The 13,187-nt window shown below is 41.4% G+C and overlaps 1 protein-coding gene across 2 annotated transcripts in view; it reads right to left on the reverse strand.

The window, feature by feature from the left end:
- CFAP251 (cilia and flagella associated protein 251) overlaps window positions 1-13,187 on the reverse strand; it is a 60,884-nt gene that overhangs the window by 40,874 nt on the left and 6,823 nt on the right. For both annotated transcript variants that reach the window (XM_001506220.5, XM_039910433.1), the window contains exons 5-9: window positions 7,937-8,077; window positions 7,409-7,518; window positions 3,327-3,438; window positions 3,025-3,105; window positions 155-232 (exon numbers count right to left, since the gene is read on the reverse strand). In XM_001506220.5, the coding sequence (XP_001506270.3) occupies window positions 155-232; window positions 3,025-3,105; window positions 3,327-3,438; window positions 7,409-7,518; window positions 7,937-8,077 (522 nt within the window). The remainder of the gene's footprint in view (window positions 1-154; window positions 233-3,024; window positions 3,106-3,326; window positions 3,439-7,408; window positions 7,519-7,936; window positions 8,078-13,187) is intronic.

Here is a 13,187-nt window from a genome sequence, read left to right on the forward strand (position 1 = left end):
ATTAACATGTAACTGTCACAAAGACATAAAGGATAACAGCTGTCTCTTAATTAAGGACAAATTCTTTGAATTGACTGTAATAATGAAATAATTTTAGATTTCAAGAACCACCTTTATAGTCCCAACCACCAAAAATTCCCCATTTTCTACTTACCCACACATAAAATATTGCTTGGATCTGACTGTTGCTCACTAATTCCTTATTATTCCTTGGATTAAAAATAATATAACTCTGAAATTTCAAACGTTATACAAAACCATTATGGTTTGTTTCTAGTTTGGAAATATGCAAAATTACAATGTATAAAGTAAGCAATTATACAGGAATATGAAGTAGGATATACAGATATATTATATATCAAGGGAATCAGTGTAAATATATAATTTAAAAAAAAATGACCTAAAGTGAGAATGCTCAAATATTTCCTACGCAGACCTTTGAAACCCTAATTCTAGTTGGCCATTTGTAAATTTGGGCAAGTAGAATTCATTTAACAGCTATCAATTGTTCCCAAATATTTTTACCAAATCTCTACCTAACCCAAACTCTTTTCTTGTTTAAATAATGATAATAATAATTTAAAAAACACTTATTAAGCATTTAGTATGTGTCAAACCCTGTTCCAAGCACTGGGGTGGATATAAGATAATCAGGTTGGACACAGTTCCCCAAGGGGGCTCAAAGTCTAAATTCAAGGCAGTAGGATTTTATCCCAAAGTAGGATAAAATCCCATTTTGCAGATGAGGTAACTGAGTCACAGAGAAGCTAAGTGACTTGCCCAAGGTCACACAGTAGACAAGTGGCTTAGATTTGGACCCATATCCTCTGACACCCAGGTTCTTGTTCTTTCCACTGGGCCACACTGCTTCCCATACTCTATCCCCTACAGCTAATACAGCACTTGTGGGACCCCTTGGGTATATTCTCTCTACCCGCCCCCGCCCCCCAAGTCTGTCTGTCTCTCTCTCTCTCACACACACACTCCTCTCCTGGGCACATTTATGCAAATAGTTTTATATTCTATCGTTTTTTCCTACTTGCAATTAAATTTCACTGTCATCTCCTCCTCTAGATTGTAAATTCCTTGAGGGCAGGGATTTTCAGGTGCTTAATACTCTGTATACAACTGAGGAGCAGTATGAACTAGTGGAAAGAACAGAGGGCTGAGAGTCAGAGGACTGAGGTCCTAAATCCCAGCTCCACCACTTACCTGCTGTGTAATATTGGTCAAGTCATTTAATTTCTGTGCTTCAGTTTCCTCATCTGCAAAATGGGGATTCAATTCCTGTTTTCCCTCCTACTTATATTGTGAGTTCCATGTAAGACAGGGACTGTGTCAAACCTGATTAATTTCTATCTTCTCCAGCAGTCAGTACAGTTCTTAACACAAAGCAAGCGCTTAACACTGGCCTGGGACTCAGAAGACCTGGATTCTTATCCCAGCTCTGCCACCTGCCTGCAGTGTGACCTCAGGCAACTCACTTAACTTCTCTGGATCTCAGTTTCCACATCTGTAAATTGGGGATGAAATCCTACTCCCTCCTACTTAGACTGTGAGCCCCATGTAGGACAGGGACTGTGTCCAATCTGATGGCTTCGTTGGTATCTCATGCTTAGCATAGTGCTTGGCCCATAGTAAGTGTTTAATAAATACCACAATTATTATTATCATTACAGTAAGCACTCAGTGCATACTGCTGATTGATTGACTGAGTCTCCACGGTTGCAAGCTGCAGACCAATGCCTCCCCACTCCCTTCCTGTCCACCATCCTTGGAAGACCCATTCCAAGAGGGCGGCAGAACCTTATGTTCCTGGTGGTAAGCCGCTTAAGCATTGGATATTCACTCCAGCCCCACAGCACTTATGTATATTTCCATATACTTTACAACGTACCCTAGCTGTAAATTATTTTAATGTCTGCCTCCCCCTATAGATCAAAAGCTCTCTAAAGGCAGGGATGGTTTCTATAATAATGATGGCATTTGTTAAGCGCTTACTATGTGTCAAGCACTGTTCTAAGCGCTGGGGTAGATATAAGCTAATAGGGTTGGACACAGTCCCTGTCCCATGTGGGGCTCACAGCCTTAATCCCCATTTTACAGTTGAGGTAAGTGAGGCCCAGGGAAGTTAAGTGGCTTGCCCAAGGTGACAGAGCAGACAAGTGGTGGAGCCGGGATTAGAACCCAGGCCTGTGCTCTATTCCCTAAGCCATGCTCAATAGTATTGTACTTTCCCAAGAGTTTAATACAGTGCTCGGCACTCATCTGATTAATTGATTGACTGATTGATCAGAAGCCTGTAACCACACATGCTGGAGCTTCACCCACCATGGAGAATTCAAGGTCCTCAGAAGTGGCCCCTGAAGCCCAGACTTTCCCTCTCTTCTTTCCCACCCACTATTACTGGAGGAGGAGAGCAGCCTACAGGAACAGGATGGACAGAAGCTAAAATAGAAACCTTCTGGTCTTCTGGGCCAAGTACAGCCCTGCCTGGAACGGTGAGGAGAAACAGGGAAACTCCTTTTTATGGTATTTGTTAAGTGTTTACTATGTGCCAGTCACTGTTCTAAGCACTGGAGTAGATATAAGCTAATCATGTGGAACAAGTCCATGTCCCACAGGGGGCTCACAGTCCTGATTCCTATTTTACAGATGAGGTAACATGCACAGAGAAGTTAAGTAACTCGTCCAAGGTCACACAGCAGAGATAGGACTAGAACCTAGGTCCTTCTGACTCCTAGGCCCAGGCTCTATCCACTAGGCCATGTTGCTTCTCTTAATATGGGGTACACTTCTTTTCAAACATGTTTGGTATTTGTGCTTGGTACAGCGCACTGCACATTGTAGGTACTCAATAAATTCCACTGTTTGATGGTATTCATATCTTTAAGTTAGAAAATTTTCCCTTTAGTAGAAAACTGATTTTTATTTTCCTGGTCCAGGTTTTTTTGGGGGGTTTTTGTTGGTTTTTTTTTTTTAAGATAACTTCTACTTATTATGCTTTTTAATAGTTGAACATACCTGAAAACCAAACTTTGGTAGGAGTTCAGCACTGCTCACAGGTATATTTGTGTCAGAAGTCCACTTCCAAATACAAACTCTCTTTAAAAAGATAAAAGGGAGCAATAGTAGAGACGTTTTCTGAAGAACGGTATACTCAGTATGACCCACTTGCCAATGGGACAACTCATTTTATTAACTCCGCAAAGCCATTGCCATAAACACATATAAAGACTCAATTTTCCATCAAAGAGGTGTAGAATACATATCTTGGCATTCTCATAGCCAAACATCTATGATGGGGGGAAAAAAATATCCTTTACCTGCACATCAGCAGCACCAACTGTTACCAGATACTTGGCATCATGTGAAATTGCTATAGCTGCAACCCCACTGCCTTCTGGATGGCTATCAAAAATGGTATGCACAGGAATGCTGCAAAATAGGACAGTTGCTAATCAGATAATATCTATCCACTATCTACTAAGACCTTGTGGTTTAAACCCAAGATTAGATCATGGCTTCACTGACTTGTGATGGGGTTTAGGGGCGGTATTTTTTTAAGGTATTTGTTAAACGCTTACTATGTGCCAGATCGTTCTAAGAACTGGAGTAGACATAAGCTAATCAGGTTGAACACAGCCTATGTTCTACATGGGGCTCACAGTCTTGATCTCCATTTTACAGATGAGGTATGGGCACAGACAAGTTAAATGACTTGCCCAAGGTGACATAGACAAGTAGCAGTGATAGGATTAGAACCCAAGTCCTTCTGACCTCCAGGCCCAGGTTCTATCCAATAGGCCACATTGCTTCTCTCAGTACAGGATATACTTCTTTTTCAGCATCTGAACACAAAGAGATCTGTCAGGAGTTGAATCAAGCAAGATTTAGCTATCTCGGGATCTCAGATCCAGCCAGTCTTTTGATTTCAGTTCCCTGAGAGATGGGATGAGAAATATATCCTTGGCGGGATTCCCGTAGTTTTTGCTTGTGATTACAATCCTGTTAGCAGCCAACTCAAATAAGAAGCCAAATCCATAATAAAGCATTTACTTTTGAATCTCAGCTCTGAAAACTAAGCACATCTGCAAAGAATGTATTTGGAAGAAATGAAACATGAATAAAGTGAAACAGTATCTTCTTCAATCTTTCTCTAAAGGAAGAAATGATAAATAAAAACACCACATAGCAAACATTTTTATGAAATGAAAACTTATTCTGTGTGTGAAAATTTTCAAATTCCAATCAAGCCATTTCTATGTTCTCTAGGGATGCCCTCCTCAGCTCTTGTGCTAGTTGATTTACTCAACCAGCTACAGGGACAATGCTTAGTGAAGTAATATGAGTGTTTCTAGCTGGACTCAAAAGTTTCTCCTTAAATGAAAATCTCAGCTTGGAGTTAACTCAGTTGAACTGTATATGGCCAGACTCTTTCCTCACAGTCACTGGAGTGAAGCAGGGCTGTGAGGTAGGTCCAATCATGTTCGACCTATTCTTGGCTGCTGGGCTTGAGGATGCAACAAGGGATATCCCTGTTATTGTAATAATAATAATAATGTTGGTATTTGTTAAGCATTTACTATGTGCAGAGCACTGTTCTAAGAGTTGGGGTAGATACAAGGTAATTAGGTTGTCCCACATGAGGCTCACAGTTAATCCCCATTTTACAGATGAGGTAACTGAGGCACAGAGAAGTTAAGTGACTTGCCCACAGTCACACAGCTGACAAGTGGCAGAGCCGGCATTCAAACCCATGACCTCTGACTCCCAAGCCCAGGTTCTTTCCACTGAGCCTCGCTGCTTCTCTGCTTCTCTGTAATCCAACCTGTAGTCCAAATGTAGATCTTCAAGCTCAATAGACTCTAAGCATCTGCCAAAATCTTTGAGGCAGTAGTCCAGGAATTGTGGTAAGCAGATGACTGTGCACTTGAGGTGCATGTGCTGGGACACACACACGCACACACACACACACACACACACACACACAGAGTATGGCACTATAGGCTGACGATAAGTCTGTAGAAAATGGGAGTTATGTTATAAGCTCATATATGGCAACCCTACCCACAACCAAATGTCTTCATCAAAGAAACTTAAGTCACTAAATTCTACTACCTAGGCAGTAAGCTGTCCATGAATTCATGGATAAACTACAGAAGACAGAATTTTAAAAGCCAGCATAGCTTTCAACATAGAGCAAAACAGATTGGGTCAACACAGAGGCATCAAACTCCACACCAAGTTGCAAGTCTGTAAGGCTGTTGCAGTGTCCAACCTGTTCTATGGCCAAGACACCCCAAGACCATCATCCTCATCATCAATGGTATTTATTGTGTGCTTACTCTGTGGAGAACACTGTACTAAGCACTTAAAAAGGACTTACTAAAGGAGACATATCCAGCTCCTACAGCAGTTTCCCCAACCCTATCCATCAACCATGCCCAGACCAAACGACAGGACACGATTACAAACACCATCAGGTCACCAGCATTGAAGCACACAGCTCTCCCGGTGAAGATGGATGAGAAGGAGACATAACAGGAGTATACTAAAGCAGTTGTTGAACAGAGAGTTAACAAGGGGCACCCACAAGCCAGGAGGGCAGAATTAATGATAAAAAAACAGAATTCAAATAAATGTGATAGAGCAGCAGGCAGGGAATGTGGCTACCAACTCTGTTACACTGTACTCTCCCAAATGCTTAATACAGTGCTCTGCACACAGTAAGCACTGAATCATACCATCCATCCACTCTTACTTGATCCTTCATTCATCCTCCCTCCCATCCCCAGAGCACATATTTATATATCTGTAATTTATTTATCTATTTATATTAATGTCTCTCCCCCTCTAGAGTGTGAGCTCATTGTAGGCAGGAATGTGTCTGTTTGTTAGATTGTACTCTCCCAAGTGCTTAGTACAGTGCTTTGCACACAGTAAGTGTTCAATAAATACTATTGAATGAATGAATGAGTGAATATCACTGTTTGATTGACTATTTGGAGGTAAGAGCAGTGCTCAGAGAAGGCTGCAGTACAAGAATCCTAAAAGAAACAGCATGGCGTAGTGGACAGAGCACGGACCTGGGAATCAGAAGATCTAATCCCGGCTCCTCCACCTGCCTGCTGTGTGACCTTGGGCAAGTCACTTCACTTCTCTGGGTCTCAGTTACCTCATCTGTAAATTGGGGATTGAGACTGTGAGCCCCAAGGGGTGCAGGGACTGTGTCCAACCTGATTTGTCTGTATCCGCCCCAGCACTTAGTAGAGTGACTGGCACATAGTAAGCACTCAACAAATACCGTAATTATTATTAACTATTATTACTAGGATCTGCTCTCCTTGAGCCAAAGCTTTGTGAAAAGCAGGATACTAAGAAGCAGGTTCAGAAACAGAGGCAGGTCATGTAGGGAAGCAGAATGGTCTATTGGATAGAGCAGGGTTTGGCAGTCAGAAGGTCATGGGCTCTAATCCTGGCTCCACCACTTGTCTGCTATGACCTTGGGCAAGTCACTTAACTTCTCTGTGTCTCAGTTACCTCAACTGTAAAAACATGGGGATTAAGATCGTGAGCCCAGTGTGGGGCAGGGTCTGTGTCCAACTTGATTAACGTGTATCTACTCCAGTGATTAGAACAGTGCTTGGCACATAGTGAGCACTTAACAAGTACCAGGATTGTTATCATTATTATTAGGGGACAAACTCATTAATCCAGCAAGGTTCTAGGCTTAGGTACAAACATCGTGGAGGATGAGCTGTTCCCGTATATACTTTTTCAATCTATCAGTGGTCATTATTGAGCACTTCCTGTGGGCAGATCTCTGTACTAAGCGCTTAGAAGAGAATGCAGCAGAATTGGTAGACATATGCCCTGCTCACTCACACTGACACATACGGGTACAATCTTATTGTCAGCTGGGTCATCTTTGAAAATAAAGCACAGCTCTCTCTCCATAATATAGAGATATAATATACAGAGAGAAGCAGTATGCCTTAGTGGAAACAGCACAGGCTTGGGAGTCAAAAGACATGGGTTCTAATCCTGGTTACACCACTTGTCTGCTGTGTGACCTTAGGCAAGCCACTTCATTTGTCTGTGCCTCAGTTCCCTCATCTGTAAAATGGGGATTGAGACTGTGAGCCCCACATGGGACAACCTGATTGCCATGTATCTACCCCAGAGCTTACAGCAGTGTTTGGCATATAGTAAGCACTTAACAAATACCATAATAATAAAAATATATATGTATACACATATATATATATAGAGAGAGAGAGAGAGAGAGCAATAGGGATCTCTGTGGGACTCCCCTGACAATGTAAAAATGGTGTCACGAAGTAAGCTGTCCAAATTCTTCCCAGTATTGAATAAAAATATAAAAGCATTATTATTCAAAACTTACCCTGAATAAGAGTCCCAGACAATCACTAAACTTTCAGGTCCTTTGTCAGCTGTTGCGATCCACCTTCTATCTTCGCTCACACAAAGACAAGAAATAACACTACAGTGGCCCTGTGGAAGTGGAGAAAATGTTCTTGAAAGACAAGAGACCACCGGATCACCTCTCTCCATCAGTTCACTCCTCTCTGTGTATTACTTTCATGTTCTCGGTGTCTTTGAGGGAAGCCCCGTCCATTACTAGGAGATGGAAGGCAAATCCTTCAAGGAGGAAAGATGTACGAGGCAATAATGTATACTTTAGTAAATAAAGTAGTTTAAAAAAGTGATTATTTCATATCTCCAGAACTGATATAGATTTTCTGGTTGACATTGAAGGGTAAAATCTTTTGGCATATAGGCAAAATTTGCTGAAAATGAGAGAGAAGAGATATTAAAGAGTATGGGCAATAAAATTGGCACTGGAGACCAAATGCTATTCACCTACTCTCAGCAGAGGGTTCCCTTACTTCACAAGGAGAAACCTTCATACCTGAAGATGGTGCTGGCAATTCTTGAAAATGTCATGTATCACAACCGTGTGAGAACAGGCATAGAGCAGCACTCTCTGATCTTCGTCATGGAGATTGTAAATGGGGGAAGTACTATTCCATCCAAATGCCCAAGCCAAATTCTGTAAAAAATTAAAAGGCAAAATTACAAATACTTGCAAAATACAAATAGTCATAAACAAACACACTCAGAACTGAGTTATTCAGCCTATTCACCAAAATTTCAGATGTGGTATAGGAAAAAAGATTTCTGCTCAACAGCAACAACAGTAAGAGACCACAGACTTCAAAAAGGCATTTGACTTAATAAAATTTCATAATTAACAATAATGTTGCGAGGTGACACAAAAACATTTTTCCACTGTACAATTTTGAATCTTATAATTATCATGAAAGTATTAACTTTCAGCAACCTCTTTGATAGGAATTTAAAATTTTCTCTCAGCAAAAGCAATTGAAAGGACAGAAAATTTTCTACATGCAAGAAGATTTGGCGACTGACAGAAAGGAAATGCTTTTTGCCAATATCAATTTTTAAATAATTAACAACATGTAGCCATTATATGGTAATTCCACCCCAGAGCATTTAGTACCTATTAACTAATTTTTTTTTAAAAAGTGATACAGGTTTCAGATATAAAGTTTTTTTATTTCCACCTCAACTTTACAATGTAACAAAACAATTATCTTACCCTTTCTCTATTTAAGTAGCTGAACTAGTTCTCAGGAGTTGCTAAAGGGATATAATGCTACTCTCCTTAAAGCTTGGCACTGAAGCTGCTTAAAGGCCCTATGTTAAGGTAGTTGTTAAATTAGTCAAGATCTAGTTGTTCTTACTTAAAATCAGATTATAGCCAAAAAAGTCAGTAATTTGTGATTTGGAAAAAAGGCAGGTTTTTTGTCAAAATGATTCTCCCAACCAGAGTTAAATTTGGATAGATCCTAGATTGCAAATCTTTTTCCTTCTTAGAAACCCTCAGGACAGACAGGCTGGGCAACTGCTTTGCTTTCTCCCTTCCACACTTCTCAGTTCCCATTCTTTCTTACTTCCATCTGCTGCTTCCCTGCAATTTATATTTAGACTTTCTATTGCGTGGGTGGAATAGAATCTTCAAATTATAATTGTCTCAAGCTGCAACTTCCAGGAACAGAACCATTTAATAACTGAGTTTCTCTTTTAGAAGTGCTTGTGGGCTCTTTGAAAATGAAATTATGTTTATGGGCTTGTTAATTTTAAAAAGTATTTTATTCAAATGGCTACTTTTCTTTCAGCTTCTGAAAAATCAGGTAAGAACCAGCATTTCCCAGGCTCCTGCCTTTAGTTATCATATTGCGATTTTGCTAAAAAGAGAGGTAAGATGAAACAAAACAAAATAAAACTTTGTTTTCCCTCTTCTGTACCAAAGTTCCAAGTTAAACTTACCCAGAAAGATTCTGTTTGACACCACCATCCTCCCTGTTTCTGAAGTCTGCAACCTTGGCTTTATTCTAGATCCTTTCACTCTTTCACCTCTCACAAACATGTTATTGCTAAATCCTGTGGGAAGCAATGTGGCTTAATGGAAAAATCACAGTGGAATCAGAGGACCTGGGTTCTGGTACCAGAACCAGAGGACCTGGTACCCAGCTCTGCCACGTACCTGCTGTGGAACCTCAGGCAAGTCATTTAAGTTTCTCTGTGCCTCAGTTCCCTCATCTGCAAAATGAGGATTCAATAATGTTCTCTCTCCTACTTTGATGGTGAAACCCATGTGGGACCTGATTATCTTGTATTTACCTCAGTGCTTCGTACAGTGCTTGACACATAGTAAGTGCTTAACAAATACCGCAATTATTATTATTTTTCCCCCCACATTTCCCAGATCGGCCCTCACCTCTCCACCCAAATGGCTGTCAGCCTGGTCCGGTCCCTCAGCAAATCCCAGGTTGTCAGGCTCCCCACAGGTCTCCCTGACTCCAGTCTCTCCCCTCTCCAATCTGTTCTTCATTCCACTGCTGGCATCATCTTTCTAAAACTTTGCTGTGCAGAAAATCTCTTCACTCCTCAAAAACCTCCAACCATTACCCATTCATCTTTGCATCAAGCAGAAAGACCTGATCATTAGCTTCAAGTTACTCTCTGAGCACTCTCTGTCTTGCCAGGCCTTTGAAGTTCCTCTTCTCACTGTGCCCCATTCTTGAATCTCCCACCTCGGCCCCCTGGCTCATGCCCCTAAGGTCTTCAGGCAGGGAATGTGTCTGTTCGTTGTTATATTGCTCTCTCCCAAGCACTTAAAACAGCTCTCTGCACACAGTGAGTGCTCAATAAATATAATTGACTGGCATTCCCTCCCCAATCTGCCAGACCATGGCACTCCCCATCTTTCAGAACCATATGAAATCCCACCTCATCTAGGAAGCCTTTCCTTAGAATTTTTTCTTCTACCCATGTTACATTCCCCCTACTATTACCTGGGCACTTTGCAATCACTACCTCTCTATGCATTTTTGTACAAAGTGCTTTACATACTATTCTATTTGAGCACTTCTTCGACCTATTTATGAATGGCTTTATACCTGTCATCCTTAACTAGACTCCCTGAGGGCAGAGATTATGTCTTCTATTGAATTCCCTAGACTGTAAAATCATTGTTGGCAGGAAATGTATCTGTTATATTGTACTTTCCCAAGTGCTTAGGACAGTGCTCTGCACATAGTCTCCCAAGCTCTTGGTACAGTACTATGTACAGTTGGTTCGCAATAACTACCACTGATTATGTAAAGATAAGCTGATTACCATAGCCCATACAATCTGCATACATTCCATCAACCTTTTTCTAAAAAAATGGGGTTTGGAAAATGTTTTCATTTGAACACTGGACTTTACTATGCTTAGTATTTCTAAAACTCCCTCAAATCAATGCATAATTTATTTTCTTGTTTTTATTCTTTAGATGGGAAGAGCAATATTATTCTCTCACTATGGGAATCATGAATTACTTCTCTCTCGTACAGTAAAGTGCAATTATAGTTTTCATGAATTTGGCTTAGTATTCCAAGAGATAAAAACAGAAATGTTGAGCTTGGTTAGCTCAGGCAATTGGCTATGAGATATTGGAGACGTCTTGTTGAATCGGAGGTGGGCAGGTCAAGGGAGAGACCAGGGTTAAAAATGACTGCCGTTTGCTGGCTAGCTAGTGGACCAAAAAATTGAGAATCAATCAATGGCATTTACTGAGCACTTAATGTGTGCAAAACAACAGAGTTGGTAGTCATGTTCCCTGCTTACAACAAGCTTACAGCCTAAAGGGGAACAGTTCAGATCAGCTCATAGTGGAGAGTAGGCCTCATTAGAAAGACCACTGTTATCCAGGGGATTAAAGAAGCTCCTGATTGGCAATCTGAGTCAAAAAAAGGAATTCCTTTGGTCCAAAAAGATGATTATCTTCCTATCCAGTAAGGCAATATAAGAGAAACTTAATTCAAATATTTTACCAATCTATACCACTCCAAGAAACTTTCTTCAGTTGAGAATCTACCTCCAATCAGCCTGCATGACCCAAACCTTTTTTCCTTTTAAACTCAATTGGTAATATTTAAGCACCTACTGTCTGAGGAGTACTGTAAGAAGCACTTGGGACGGTCAATAGAATTTGATCCTGGCCCTCAAGGCATTCATAAAGGAAACAGGTGCTAAAATAAATTTTAGAAAGAAGGAGCAGCATGGCCTACTGACTGGAAAGATCCTGGGCCTAGGAGTCAGAAGGTCCTGGGTTCTAATCTTGGCTCTGTCGCTTGTCTGCTATGTGACCTTAGGTAAATCACTTCATTTCTCTGTGCCTCAGAGACCTCATCTGTAAAATGGGGATTAAGACTGTGAGCTCCATGAAGAGAGGGACTGTATCCAACCTGATTAGCTGTGTCTATGTCAGAGCTTAGTACAGTGCCTGACACCTAGTAAGTGCTTAACACAGACCATAACAAAAAAGGAAGTGTTACAGTGGATTGGGAGCACATGAGTGCTTAGGTGACATGGGAGGGTTGAAGTATCTGTTGCCATGGATATAGGATGGGGAGCTAAGGGAAGGCCTCCTGGAGGAGATGTGAGTTAAGAAATGCTTTGAAGAAAGTGGGAGCTGTGGCCTACCGGATATGAAGGGAAAGGTATGCCAGGCAGGAGGAAGCAAGAAGCAAGAAGGTGGCAAAAGAGAGGAGAATAAGCCAAAGGGAGTAGGTTGGCTTGAGAGGAATGAAGAATGAGAGTTGGGATATAGTAGCAGAAGAGAGAGGACATGTAGGAAGGAGAGATTTGTTTGCCTTAAAGCCAGTGGTTAGGAGTTTCTGCTGGATGTGAAGAGGAAAGGGCAACCACCGGAGGTTTTTAAGCAGTGGGGAAATGCATGTAAGATCAGTGTTTTAGAAAAAACATTCAGGCAGCAGAGTGAAGTGTAGATTGGAGACAGGAGAGCCTGGAAACAGGAAGATCAGCAAAGAGGCCGAGGCAGTAGTCGGGGCAGGAAATGAAAAATACCTGGTCCCCAGGGGGCTGTTGAGACAGAGAAGAAGAGGAGGATGCTAGAAATGTTGTGGGAGGAAGAAAGAATAATAATATTTGTTAAGTGCTTACTATGTTCCAAGAACTGTATGAAGTGCTGGGGTAGAGACAGAACAATTGGGTTGGACACAGTCCCGTCCCACAAAGGGCTCATGGCCTACGTAGGAGGGAGTACAGGTACTGACTCATTTTACAGATGAAGAAAATGAGGCACAGAGAATTCAAGTGACTTGCCTGAAGTCACACAGCAGGTAAATGGCAGAGCTGGGATTAGAACCCAGGTCCTCCAACTCCAGGGCCCATGCTCTGCCCACTAGGCCATACTCTTTCTCCTGACTGGATTTGGGGACCCACTAAATACAGGAGTCAAAAGAGAGGGAGGAGTCGAGTTTACCAGCTTGGGAGATGGGATAGGATAGTTAGATGAAGGAGAGGATTTGAGAAGGTATTTTTCCCAATTAAACCACTTCATTTACATATATTTATGTAGATTTTATGTTTGTCTGCATAGTATTAGAGAAGCAGCGTGGCTCAGTGGAAAGAGCACGGGCTTTGGAGTCAGAGGTCATGGGTTCGAATCCCGGCTCATCCACTTGTCAGCTGTGTGACTTTGGGCAAGTCACTTAACTTCTCGGTGCCTCAGTTACCTCATCTGTAAAATGCGGATTAAGACTGTAAGCCCCACGTGGGACAACCTG

This window comes from Ornithorhynchus anatinus, chromosome 2 (assembly GCF_004115215.2).
Source record: "Ornithorhynchus anatinus isolate Pmale09 chromosome 2, mOrnAna1.pri.v4, whole genome shotgun sequence".
Lineage (NCBI taxonomy): Eukaryota > Metazoa > Chordata > Mammalia > Monotremata > Ornithorhynchidae > Ornithorhynchus > Ornithorhynchus anatinus.